At 37.6% G+C, this 13,026-nt stretch overlaps 1 protein-coding gene across 3 annotated transcripts in view; it reads left to right on the plus strand.

Moving 5' to 3' along the window:
* The first annotated feature begins 260 nt into the window (after nt 1-260).
* The window catches only part of TSHR (thyroid stimulating hormone receptor), a 68,570-nt gene continuing 55,804 nt past the window's right edge, over nt 261-13,026 (plus strand). For all 3 annotated transcript variants that reach the window (XM_074824862.1, XM_074824863.1, XM_074824864.1), the window contains exon 1: nt 261-430. In XM_074824862.1, coding sequence (XP_074680963.1) covers nt 261-430 — 170 coding nt within the window. The remainder of the gene's footprint in view (nt 431-13,026) is intronic.

The raw sequence follows: 13,026 nt of genomic DNA on the forward strand, positions 1-13,026 counted from the left end.
GGGGTGCCGAGCAGCGGGGGGCCAGATCCGCGTGGGACCGGGCGAGGAGACGGAGCCTGCCCGGAGGAGAGGGCGCGCAGGGTTTGCTGAGCCCTCTCCTGTCCGCGCTTAGGGAGGAGGCGGCGTTGTCCAGCCAAGTGCCGCCTTTCCCGAGCGGCTTCTCCGGGCGCGGCGGCGGCGGCGGCGGCCGTCCCTGCAGCTCTGGTGTCTCCTCCCTTCGCCGCCGGAGCGAGCGGCAGAGCGGCAGCGGGCGGCGGAAGATGCTGTGCCTCCCGGCAGCCTTCCAGCTGCTGCTGGTGCTGGTGCTATGCAGCCAGGGCACAGAGAGGTGCCCTTCAGCCTTCTGCGAGTGCTCCGACTGGGATGACTACAAAATCACTTGCAGGGACATCCACTTCATTCCCAGCCTGCCGGAGGACACCCAGACCCTGTGAGTACATGGGGATGTTTTAGGGGAGGCTCTAGCCGGTTGTGAGCGTTCGTATTTTGCAAGCAGGAGATGATGCTCTGAGCTAGTGCCCTGTGAGATGAGGGAGAAAAGCGGTGCCGGGGGGAGTGCTGTAATCTACCCGGGCAGTACAGCGTGGCGGGAACGGCAGCGTGCGGACTTGGTGCGTGTCAGGGAGACGTAGGGAAAGAGACTCGCAAACCTTACAGAGATGTGAAGAGATGATGTCCGTTGAGCCTTAAAAGTTCTGGATAGGATAGGGGAAAATTAGTCGCAGAGCTCTTTGTGGGAAAACTGAGCAGAAGGCTGGATTCTGTGTGGCATGTGCCTAGGGGTGAGGGGAAGGAAGGATAGATCAAACCCAGTTTTGTAATTAAAAAGAATAGGAATTAGGTGTGCCACCTCACAAACAGTTCAACGAAAGCTTCTGTGCACTTTCAGCTTCTTTGCCAAAACCCGACAAAAAGAATCCATGGGAACTGAGAATCCCAGTATACCATCCAGGAGACAAAGTACTTTGGATACACAAAAGTGTGGAGTATGGGATACGGCAGCAAATTTGGAGCTTGCCAAAATGATAGAGCAATTCAAGTACCTAAGCCTAAGTGTTTAGTACCATTACAGGCACCATAGCATATCTTGTCTGGCTTTCTGTTGCCAGTCCAAAGGAGTGTCCTGTGTAGTATCTGTCAGCCCCATGGAGATATATCAGATAAATGCTCTAGGGAAGCCGAAATGACACCAGTCAGCTGTAACTAAGCAGGTGAATCACTCCTGGCTTTTACTATGTCTCATAAGGCACAAAATGTTTCTAGTCTCCAAGGGGAGGTTCATTTGTAAGTAATTACTTTCTGATAAACATACTCAAACTCAGTTAACTGCAAGATGAAACAATAACAGGTGGATTGGTTTATGTCTTGATAATGATTCTCGGGATTTTATTTGAAAATATGAGCCATGAAGTTATTTGAATGGACTTGTCAAGATTTTTTAACACCTGAAAGTAAAGGTTCAGCAGATTGATCACTTACCTGAAAAGGCAGAGAAAAAATTATGTTATTTCCATTATATAAGCATGGCTTCTTTAATTATTATTAGACTGCAGTATTTTAATTGATAAGATTTTAAATTATACAGGTTTTGGTTATATGCTTTTATATATGCTGCTTATTTAGTTTGAAATTGCAGTAATGTTACTGTACGTAACATGTAGCATGGTCTTTGAAATCTACCATGACAAGCTAGAAAACAAAGCAGTTTCAGTTTATAGGAGAAATATGCTTTCATACAGGCATTTAATTACTAGAAACAATGAGATCACATCATGGAATTGGATACTTCCCTTGAAAAATGCTAGTATGATGGCTAGAGGTACCTCTCTACATACAGCTTCAGAAATAAAGCACTTTGGCTGCTGGAGTTCTAAACACCTGTTGTAATGGGGGCTCTAAGATCATACGCCACTGTTTTTAAGAGCCAAAAACACCCAGTGAAAATCTTATTTCATGGAAAAAGTAAGTAACAAAACCAACTGATAAATACTTTTCTGTTTATTTTGAGTGCATTTTAATCATATGTACCAACTGAGGTGACCGTTGCAAACTTCTCAAGAAGTGTACCATAGTCATTATAAGAAAAAAATCCAGGTAATGACAATTGTGATTTTATAATGTATGGTAGAAAAGGTAGAACATGTGCTGTATAGTCTGTTTGATTTGAAAATAAATGGGAAAATTCTCTAAGGAAATAAGGAAAACAGAGGTCTTCACAAAAAAAAAAAATCAGCATTTTTACTTCAGTTTGCAGTTTTCTCTCTGGATAAGGTGTATATGTTTTCTTTCTGTGTTATTATATGAATTGCTGAAGTCTGGTGGACTGAATCTAATTCTGTGGTCCCTGGCTCTCAGCAAATGACTTACTTAATCTTTCTTTCCTTCCATATGTTAATGAGTTACTTGATTCTGTTTTTCATTCAGAGTGCTTTCAGATGCTTCAGACTGACTGACTTAGTTGCACATGGAGGATAAAATAATACAGAGTTTTCCTGAGAGGTTGTAAGGTGTGTGCCACTGCTTCTGTCATGTTTTGCATCCTTGGGCCTTACAACTGGCAACAGATCTGAATTAAAGACAATTCCAAAATTCTGAAGTAGTTGAAGGTTCTGTTAACTTTAAGAACAAATGAACACTTCTTTGAAGGGTGCAGCTGTGCATACCTGCACATTATATGTTGAAACCCTCTACAATTTTTCCCACATCCAGCAACTTTGTTACTTTAGATAAAGTAACTTTGCTTCTTGGTGGTTATGTGTGAACCTCAAGATTGCCGATTTTAAAACTTTTTGATGTGGCTATTCAGTTTTGTAGGTTTTGTAATACTAAGAGACTGGTGAGTCTAGGAACACTTTGCCAACTTTTGGAGATGATGAGCTCTTTTCAGTGCACAGGATCTTGAAACTCCAATTAAAGTTTCATTCTGATTATTCAGTCTGGACTGTTCTCATTTCTCTACCCTACTTTAAGAGAGTGGTGTAAGCCTTTTTTTAACAAGCCATGATTATAAGAAATTGCAAAAAATGTTTATTTCCAAACCCATTTAGTGGAAAAGTGTCATGACCTTCAGTCAGTAAAGTGTGTTTGTTTCAAACCATTTTTAATGTATTTGTCCAAATATAGTTAATGCAGGTGCTTATCCAGAATGACTGAGTGTACAGATATTGTCCTTAGAGATGTTTTTTTTTTCAGTACAAGATTTTTCTTTTTTTTTTTTTTTTTTTCTGTGGAGTAAATAAAATAAGTAGAAAGAAGGTTTTGTGTATTACAGGCAAATCTCGTCTTATTGCCTGAAGTTAAGGTTTATATACCCGTACCATGAGTATACATTTTCTACTATGGTAGTAAAGCAGCTCTAAGTGGTATTGAAATACAGTACTAAAAATATGATATTAGGTATCAATAATTTTGTCACATCTATAATATTTTTCATGCCGCTCTCTGCACAGCTGACACCCTGGCCTGGTCTGCCACCACTTCACCCCTGCCTGGCCCTCCTTTGCTTCTGTCTCTGCCTGTCCTTGACTCTACTCCTCCTTCATGCTCTGACAGTGGCACTACATGCACAGTACTGAGCAGATGCCCCTTGCAACCCCTCGGCTGGCAGTGCTTTTGTTTTTCACCAGCACAGTGCTGGAGCAGAGCAGTGGTTGGTGCTATAACCTCCTCTGTGTTTGGTGGAATATGCCAGGGGAGATCCTGGCCTTTCAGTGCAAGCAGATCAACTAGAAAGTGGGGGTTAATGACTGCAAAGAATTACTTACACTTGCAGATCACCAAAACCTCACTGAACCTTTGTCAAATATATAATTGCATCATAATGCTCTAATTATTGTAATACCTTTCTTGGCATCATTATGAGGAAATATTCAGAAATATCCACTATCCCAGCATCATCTCAGCACAGTACCCAATGCTTTTCATTTTATGAATCTATTATTAGTTGCTTTTAATTGTTTTTCCTTTGGCAATAAAACTAACAATGTTTTGCTTCTTATTCATTTGTGTTCTACATTACCTGTATTTGCTTACTAAAATAACTTCAGCTCCCCTTCCCATTCCCAATATCCTCAATGCCCTCTCTTAAGTTTTCCACCACTTAAGAACAGCCATAGCAAATCAGTCCAATGCCTCTCATCTAATGCAGTATCCCATCTCCGGGATTTCCCTTCTCTTAACTTTCCTCAGGTATCTGCATATAGAAGTTGTATGTACTCTCCATGAATAGTGTTTTAGCTTTCAATTATTTTTATCTGCAGGAATTTTCTAAACTCAGTGTGGTTTTGTCATCATAGTAACTCTCAAATGATTGCTCTTCTGTGTCTCTTAGCTTTGTGTTTGTGCCTCATTCAGTTGTCTCTTGAGCCCATTTTAACATACGTAATATCCTTTGGTAATGAGTTCCAGAAGTTTAATATAAGTTGCAAGAACTTGTTGTGAAAATGCCACCTTGTCCTCCCATCAGCAGCTACATACACATTTTCAGGTCCATGCTATGCCCCTTAAGCCTGCTGACAATATTCTCATCTCCTTCCTATACCTTCTATAGCAAGCCCACAGTAGTGTCCTGTGTTCCCTCCCATAAATGTTATTCAAAGCAGTCTCATTGGCTGGCTAAAACCCATATATATATATATATATATATATGACTGGACAAAAGGCAGCATCTCCTGAGGTCAGAGCTGTGTGAGTGCTGAATGATTGTTCCCCACAGAAGGGATAAGGAAGAGCTGAGCCCTCCCTGCTTTTTTTCCTTTTTTCTTTTCTTTTTTTTTTTTTTTTTTTCAGAAGGGATACTAATAATGTTTCTATTCCGTACACAGGTGCTATTTTCATATCACCATAATCAAATTTGGTTGAAATTGGACAAGAGGGAATTAAGGGGGGGGGGGGGGGGGGGGGCAGTGGAACTGACAGATAAATAGACACAAAAACAGTACAGTCTTTACTAACATGCTCTTTATATGAGGTATGAAGCTACAATTCTGCATCTGCTCCAGGATATTAGCTGTAGGTTGGATACTGCTTTTTGAACAATCCAAGGTAGCTCACCCTTCAGGGGCAAGGAGCCCTGACATACATCATGTTTACTATGTTGGTAAGGGTGAGCACGTGGATACCAGGATAACAAGGTGTAGTGAATCAGTTGGTCTGTTTAGTTCCCCATGCAGTTGTCAGCTTTTGATAAAAGAGATGTGGAAACAGTGTAACAGATTTTACACATTTACAATGTGATATTTAGAACTAGCAATGTCATGTTTAATATTCATAAATACTTACAATAAAACTGTTTTTTTGAACTGGAGAACAAAACACATAAGGACTTAACAGTTTAACCTGTAATAACCACATCATTGGCAACTATATTTTTTATATGTTTAATAAGTAGTTTAGAGCATTTTGAGTTCACAGAAGCTACAAGTAAAACTGAAAAGGATATCTCTACTTTATAGTGAAAATAAATTAAACTGATTTAAAATAATTACCTCCAAATCTTAGTGTTAGGAATTATCTGAAACTGAGAGATATTCTGACTTCAGGGAATTCTATCAGGATCTTTTTATAGACTTAATTAATTTAGAATTAAGTATGGAGCCTCATAAATACATCTTCATAAATAACCTCGCAACATAAGCACATAATTATTATCCCTATTTTAATGATGAAGTACCGAGAGTCTAAAAGAACAGGAAAAACACTGACATCGTTAAACAGACAACTGATGGAAGCTATTAGGGCATCCTTCAGAAAATGGAAGTCATGTCTAAATGAGGAAATCTTTGGAAACTTGAAGTAACACGGTACAAAGATATTTTGAAGAGAAACTTGTAATATCATAAAAACTCAGTATAGTCTTTAAACACAAAAGAGGGTAGGTCTGAACAACTTCTATCAAACTGAAGTCAGTATGAAGCTTGTTTGAAACAAATTGGAAAATCAAATAGAATTAAATTCCCCGAGCCAGATAATACTTGTGTAAGAGTTCCAAAGACATTAAAATACAAATTTCTGCATTACCTACTGTTGTATGTAATTTACCATTTAAATCAGCCATGGTGACAGAGGAATGGAAGGTCGCAAGTATAACATAATTCTTTAAAAAAAGTGCGTTAGGGAATACCTTGGGAACTAAATGCTGGTAGGTCTGTCTTCTTTGGAAGACTGTGAAAAATAGGAAGGAATCAATCTGGTTTTCATAAAGGAAAAGCTCACCTCACAAATATATATGCTAATTCTTTGAAGGAATCAGAAACATGTGAATGCATTGATTTTCGAACTCGCATTTTCAAAGAAAATCAGCAAGGACCTTAGGAAAGGCTTGAGACAAATTAGCTGTTAGAGATAGGAAAGAAAGCTGGTTTATGGATTGATAGCAGGTTTAAGCAAGGAGAAAAAAAGGTGGTAATAAACTTAATTTTCAGAATACAGGGAATTTATCAAAGGACCTTTACTTGGAACTATGACATCGAATAGTCTGGGTGTAGGCTGCTCTTTGTTTAGGCTGTTCCCAGTTTCTTTTAATCTGGGTGTTGTAGTAAACTGCACATAAATATGCTGTGATCTTGATGAGTGAGCTGCCATCAATATATGTCATTTTTATATCTTGCTATTTCTCCTCAATAGCCTGCCACCAGCTATTATTGGTAGCTGAAAAGACAAAAATCTTATTGTTCCCTTTGAGTGAGACTAATTGCCCTTAGACTGAGCCGGAATCACACAAATACGTTGCAGGGAGACTAAAACCTAAAGTTTACTGTTTTAGCTTCATAAAGGTTGATAACGTGGCTTCTTGCCCGCATCTTTTAGAAACTGGCCTCATAAGATTTCAGTAAGATGTAATCTTAATTACATTGCAAAAAAACATTTGGATTCTGAATGGCTTATGATCTGCCATTTAACTGTAGCAAAAAGAGCGTGTTTGCTTTCTAACAACTGTTTAAGTAAAACTCACCATCTGAGCAGTCACATGGTAAAATACATTATAATAAAATGCTAGGTGCTTCTTTGTGAACTTCATTTGTTTTCCCTTCTTAGTAACTTGTAGAAGCACAGATTTTAAGGCCAAGAGGGCTCATGGGAACATCTAGTCTGACATTCTGGATGATAAAAAGCATAAAACTTCCCAACAGGTACAGTTAAGTAGAGCTCCTTCTCCTTTTTTATTTTTTTGGGGTAAGCAAATCATATATTGCTGGTTTAAAAATAGTATTTAAAAAAATAATATTAAAAAGAATCCCATACAACTATTAACAATTTGTTCAAATGCTCAATCATCCTTATTTTTTGTCTGTGTTTGTGACTACTGCTGTGCAGTACAAAGTAGGGAAGTGTATTTAGGCATTGAATTCATGCACTTTGAATTCCCACTCTGTAGTGAATTGCCACTCTCTGCATTGACTCCAACAAATTCAGGCTTCTATTTTTGATCCTCTGATCCATAAGAAAAGTGCCAGAACTATCCTGGAGTAAATGGTTGGGATAAATCCTTTCTCTCCCAAGGTGAAATCTGGGTGACTTGTAGCTTTATTCCACTAGATTTTGTGGGGTCCTTACATGTCAGATGAAAGAGCCCCACATTCTCACAGTTAACATGATCAAATTGCTCCTTTTTATTTTGATAAATTGATCAAGTTATGATTCACTGTAAGGCATATTTTTCAATACTTTATTTAAACCTGTGATTCCTTTCTGAACTGTCTCCAGCATTTCGACCTCCTCCCTAAACTATAAGCATTAGAATTGAACTACCCATATGCTTTATTAAACATTTTTGGTCATAGAGCTCAAATCAGTTATCCATTGAGCATAACTCTTTAAGTCATTCCAACCTGACCAACCTGTAAGAAAAATTTGTGTTTCACTGTTCTTACAAACATTTTTTTTCTGCTCATCTATTTCAATGCACATTGTCTGCTTTACTCAATTCACCAAATGTTCCAGCTCTCTGTTTATCTGTGACTTGTCATCTTCATTATTTACAGTTCTCACAGAATTTGTTCTCTGTTTGAATTTTGTAATTCAGCACCTTCATCGGTCTCATCAAAAAGTCTGTTTTCCTTTTTTGTTGAATCTGGCAATGTCTGTGTTCATATAAGGATCATAAGCAATTTATTCCCCTTGCCTTCTTTCTCTCTCAGACTGTTGTAGTGCAAACAGCTCTTCAGCTGAAAGATTTCTCTTATCATCTTAATAAAAACAAGATGGTGCCATTATTTAAGAACCATTTCTAGACTTGAGCATCAGTCATTTATTTATATTATCTATCATTTAAAATAAATATTTAATATTTCTTTTAAAACAGAACCTTTCACATAAAGATCTAATAATCAATGCAGGACCAAGTTTGCTGAAACTTTCAAATCTTCCTAACTTTGGAGTACTTTTGTCATCTTGCAAAGGTAACTGTTCCCATCACTGCAAAAACAGAAGATCAGTATAATGACATTGTCGCTGAAAGGCATTTTCATGTAAGAGTTGATTGCATTTTTCCTTTTTCTCTCTCCCTAGATTTTCTCATTTCCTGGTCCACCTTCCTCTTGTAACTGTATTATTTTAGAAGTAGCCTATGATATCATTAACCCATGGAAAAATATTATCAAAAAGTACCTCAGAAGGGAATCCTGTTAAGAGAAGAGGAATGATTGTACTTGGTTAGACCAAACGTCCACCTAGTCCACTATCCTGTTTCTGGTAGAGTCCATGAGCAGATGCTGAGAGAAAAGTGTAAGAGAAGTGAATATTATACATTCACCTAATATCCTCCTAACCTTTAACAATAAGGGAATTCATGAGTTAGATGTTCTTCTTGTCTCTATGCAGAATCAACTATTTTCATGTTGTTTCTGAAAGATATTTTGTCTTTTAAAGCTTTCAGAGATGAAGTCTTCACAAGTTCCCCTCAGCAGTCTTTTCCACTCCTTCGCTCTCTTCCTGATGCTTTTCTTTGGATTCTTTCCAACTAATCCACAACTTTCCTGAAATGTGCTGTTCCAAAATGCATCATTATCAGTGCTGACTAGGTACTACACATAGAATTGGTGTTCCTAGATGTAAAATGATGCATGTGGGGAGGTCAGGAAGAGATGGAGTTTTTTTCCTGAAAAACCATTGAATTATTTCTAGCTGCTGAAGAATGGAATTAGCAAAAATTCCACCACTTAATTCAACAGACTTAACTGAGGTATAGAAGTGAAGTGAGTCTTCATCTAAATAAGAAACAATGATTTTATTAGGCTACAGCAGTGACATTAAGAACATAATTGTGCAGATTGACATGAAGCACCCATTTTGCCAAGTACTTTATATCTGAGAGGGACCACAGACAGACTGGAAGGGTAAGAACAGGACAAGCACATGTGATACTCCCTTAATATTTTTCCAGCTTCTCACCATTTTCAGCTGAAGGAATTTCCTGGGACTGTTCATGAATATATTTTTTTGCCCATTTTTTAATTACCAGTGGATCTCTCTTTCAGTTGCACATCTAGTTTTGCCTTGAGCTTATATCCACAATGTCTTTTGACAAGGAATTTCACAGGTCCACTTCCTGTTGCATGAAGAAGCACTTCTCTTCTGGTTTTGGTGGGTTTGTGTGGGGTTTTTTTAACTTCCTGAACTTGTCTCCCTCTAGCTTCATATATATGTCATTTTGTTCTTGTTTTTGAAGAAGGAGCAAACAGTCAATCCCATCTTCTGCCTTTCCTGATGTGTAGACCTCTATTATGTCTCAATTCAGCCATTTCTCAGACAGATTGAAGGGTTCTGGGCTACCCAGTATCTTTTGTGGAAACCATTCCATACATTTGATCATCCTTCTTGCTTTCTTTGTATTTCTTACATTTCTAAGTAAATATTCTACTCCAAGTGACAATACCAGTGCTCTACAATGTATTCAAGGTACAGACAAACCCTAAATTTGATACAGTGGCAAAAGTACATTATCTATTCCTATACCAGTATTTTCTAATATTTGATTTGTTTGTTTGGGGTTTTTTTTGACTGTTCCTAAGCACTCCATATTTTCATGGAACTAATGCCAAGATCTAACACAGTGCCAAAATCTACTCCTGAGTGAAAATGAAGAGCTCAGAAACTGTAATTTTTAATATATGTATCTATGTAAGGTTTCCCCCCTTACATCTATTGGCACCAGATTTCATTTACCATTTTGTTTTCTAGCCACTCAGTCCTATAAGAGCCTTCTGAAATTCTTCAGTCAGCTCTTAGCATTACTACCTTAATAACTTGCTAGCATGAGTAAACATTGTTATCTTAGTGTTCACCCCCTTTTTCCAGGTCATTTATGAATGTATATTAAACAGCCGAAGTTCTTACCCGGATCCCTGGGGAACCTCATTTACTCTTCTCCTTTGTTTCCTATTTTTAACCAATAATTTATTTGAGGTGTATTATACAAACTGTCACAATCTTGGAAATGAATTAGACTGGTTTTTTTTCCCCCCTAAGGAAGAACTAAATTTTCCTTGTATATTGAAATGTCTCCCTTGGGAGGAGATAATTGCATAAACTTATTTTTAATATGTAAAATCCTTACATAAATATTTATACATGCTGGAAAGTAACAGTGAAAACTATTTCTTAAGGAAGGTCCAAGTAAAGATACAAATAAACGTATTACCTTAAAAACTTCTGAATGTGTTCTAAAAACTTAAATCTATTTACTTGTATATTATCAGCCTTATCACAGTATTGCAGTACCATGTGCACTGTCTTTGGCAATTTATCTAAGATTCTAGACCTGAAGTGTTGTACAGTCTGAAATACCAGCTGATACACCATAGCTTTTGTTACTGTTAATAAAAATATCATGGATGCTGAACAGGTTTCTATACCACCATTTGTTAGTTTCTCTCATCCTTCACGGATGATTTTAGAAAATCTGACGGGCAGAAGAAAAGTCTTTGAAAGGCTGCCACTGGATTTTTAGTACTGTTCTGGATCCCCTCTAAGAGGTTACATTTTGAACATCCATTTGCATACCAGTTGCGCTTCTCATACTTACCTGTGTTTAACCCTCATTGTCATCATCACAAGTCAACACCAGCTCATTCCTTACATTCCTCAAATAGGAAAAATCAACCAAATTACATTCATTATTTCATTCATTGTCTGTATTACTGTCATTTGTGGACCAAACCCCTACAACTGTGGGCATTGTACAAGGACAGGACATAGATTGTTCTTGCCTCTACAAGTAATGTAGGACTGCAGATAGACACAGACAAACATGGGTATCTGTAGGACAGTAGAAAGCTGTGCATATAATATATATAATATATGCACATTTCTGGAACAAGGTTGTGTTTTTCCTAAGGTAGAGCTCTGTCACTATTGTAATTTATAAATGAAAGACATTTAAGCTAATCAAATATGAAACCAAAATTACTGTTTCTGTGTGTTTTCAGTAGAAATTCGAGCAGTTTTGAAGTAACTTCCTGTGTAATTTTATTTCTTAAAGACCTTTGGTGAATCTTAATGTATTGTGATGAATGTTTCTTTAATGTTTGTCATATGTACAAAAAAATTAGGTTTCAAAGATCTTTTTGAATTTTAAAGTATCTCTGGCTGTTTATAAGACCTCTGAGATTTTTAAAGCCTGTTTCCTTTCTGTCACATATGATCTCAGACTTTCTTTGTCTCATAAAACCAGATGTCACTTTTTTGTTCAAATGGAATAGCAGGAAATTTCTTAATTTACATTCAAAATGTAAAGAAAATTATTAACTAAATCGTGCTGATCTATAGTCACTGCTCAGCTAGTCAGATTCCAATCAAATTCCCTCCTTACTCCAAATAAACATACAAAGATTTATTTAAAGGGACATGGTTCAAGTGGTCTGTTGTGCGAATAGGATCTACTGAAACATTTTCACAGTCTGGGAGAATGGCCTCTGTGCTGCAACAACTTTTTAATCCATATGTCTGACTCATACAGAAATCAAGAAAATGAACACAAAAAAGTTGAAAAAATGCTGTAATCGTATGCATATGGCAAAAAAAGAAAGGCTAGGTAGAAAAAGAAGACATAATTTTGTTGGAAAGGGTGAAGATTCTCCTCTTATGAATCTATGGTACAAATTTTCTTCCTGACCACCAGAAAAAATGTAATGTTGCTCAGAGTTGTGATTTTGCCATCAGTATAGATAAATGTGTTCAGAATTATATCAGGAGAAAACCTTTTCTTCTGGGCTACATGAATTTCAAAATTGCCATCAGGACTGCCACAGCCTCGGTTGAATGCATGCAGTCGTGTTCAGGTATGACAAAACATTGTAATGGAGATAGCTTCTGAAGAAGTCCTTGAATAATTTTTTTTCTTTTAACTGAATTTACTTACCAAGAAGGAATAGAATTATGTTTCAAATAGCTATGTTAAAGTTTCATTTTTTAAACCTCTGTTCACCTCTCTTGTTGTGACAGAGACTTCCCCTTTGCCCAAATTGCATCAATCCTTGTGGAGGAAGGGAGAGGAATTTCACCACTCAGAGAAGTTCTGCAGGAAAATTATATTTCATATAGTCCTAGTTTATATTACCATTTGTGGAAACTCCCTAATTAAATGGGTAAGGAGAAAACTGCATTTTTAAACATGAAGTCTTTTAAACTATTTTGGTGGGCATTTCCTTTGTGACTAATGGGTCTGAGTTGAAAGCAGCTTACTTCATTAGTTCCTGGGGGACAAGTGTGTGTACTAACTCTTTGGAATGTCCTGGAGCATAAAAACTTAATAATTATTGTACTGGGTCATAAAGAAAGCTCCATCTCACCCAAGATCCTGTCCTGAACATCGACCAAAAGCAGATACCCAGGCACAGGATATGAATAGTCTTATACACAGGTATCAAATTAGGAGAGCCAAAGTTCAGCTGGAGCTGAAACTAGCAAGGGATGTGAAGGGTAACAAAAGGGACTTCTGAAAGTGCATGGTCAGCAAAAGGAAAACCAAGGAAACTGTGGACCCACTGCTCAGGGAGGCAAGGAACCTAGTGACAAAGGATATGAAAA

This window comes from Strix aluco, chromosome 4 (assembly GCF_031877795.1).
Source record: "Strix aluco isolate bStrAlu1 chromosome 4, bStrAlu1.hap1, whole genome shotgun sequence".
Classification (NCBI taxonomy): Eukaryota; Metazoa; Chordata; class Aves; order Strigiformes; family Strigidae; genus Strix; species Strix aluco.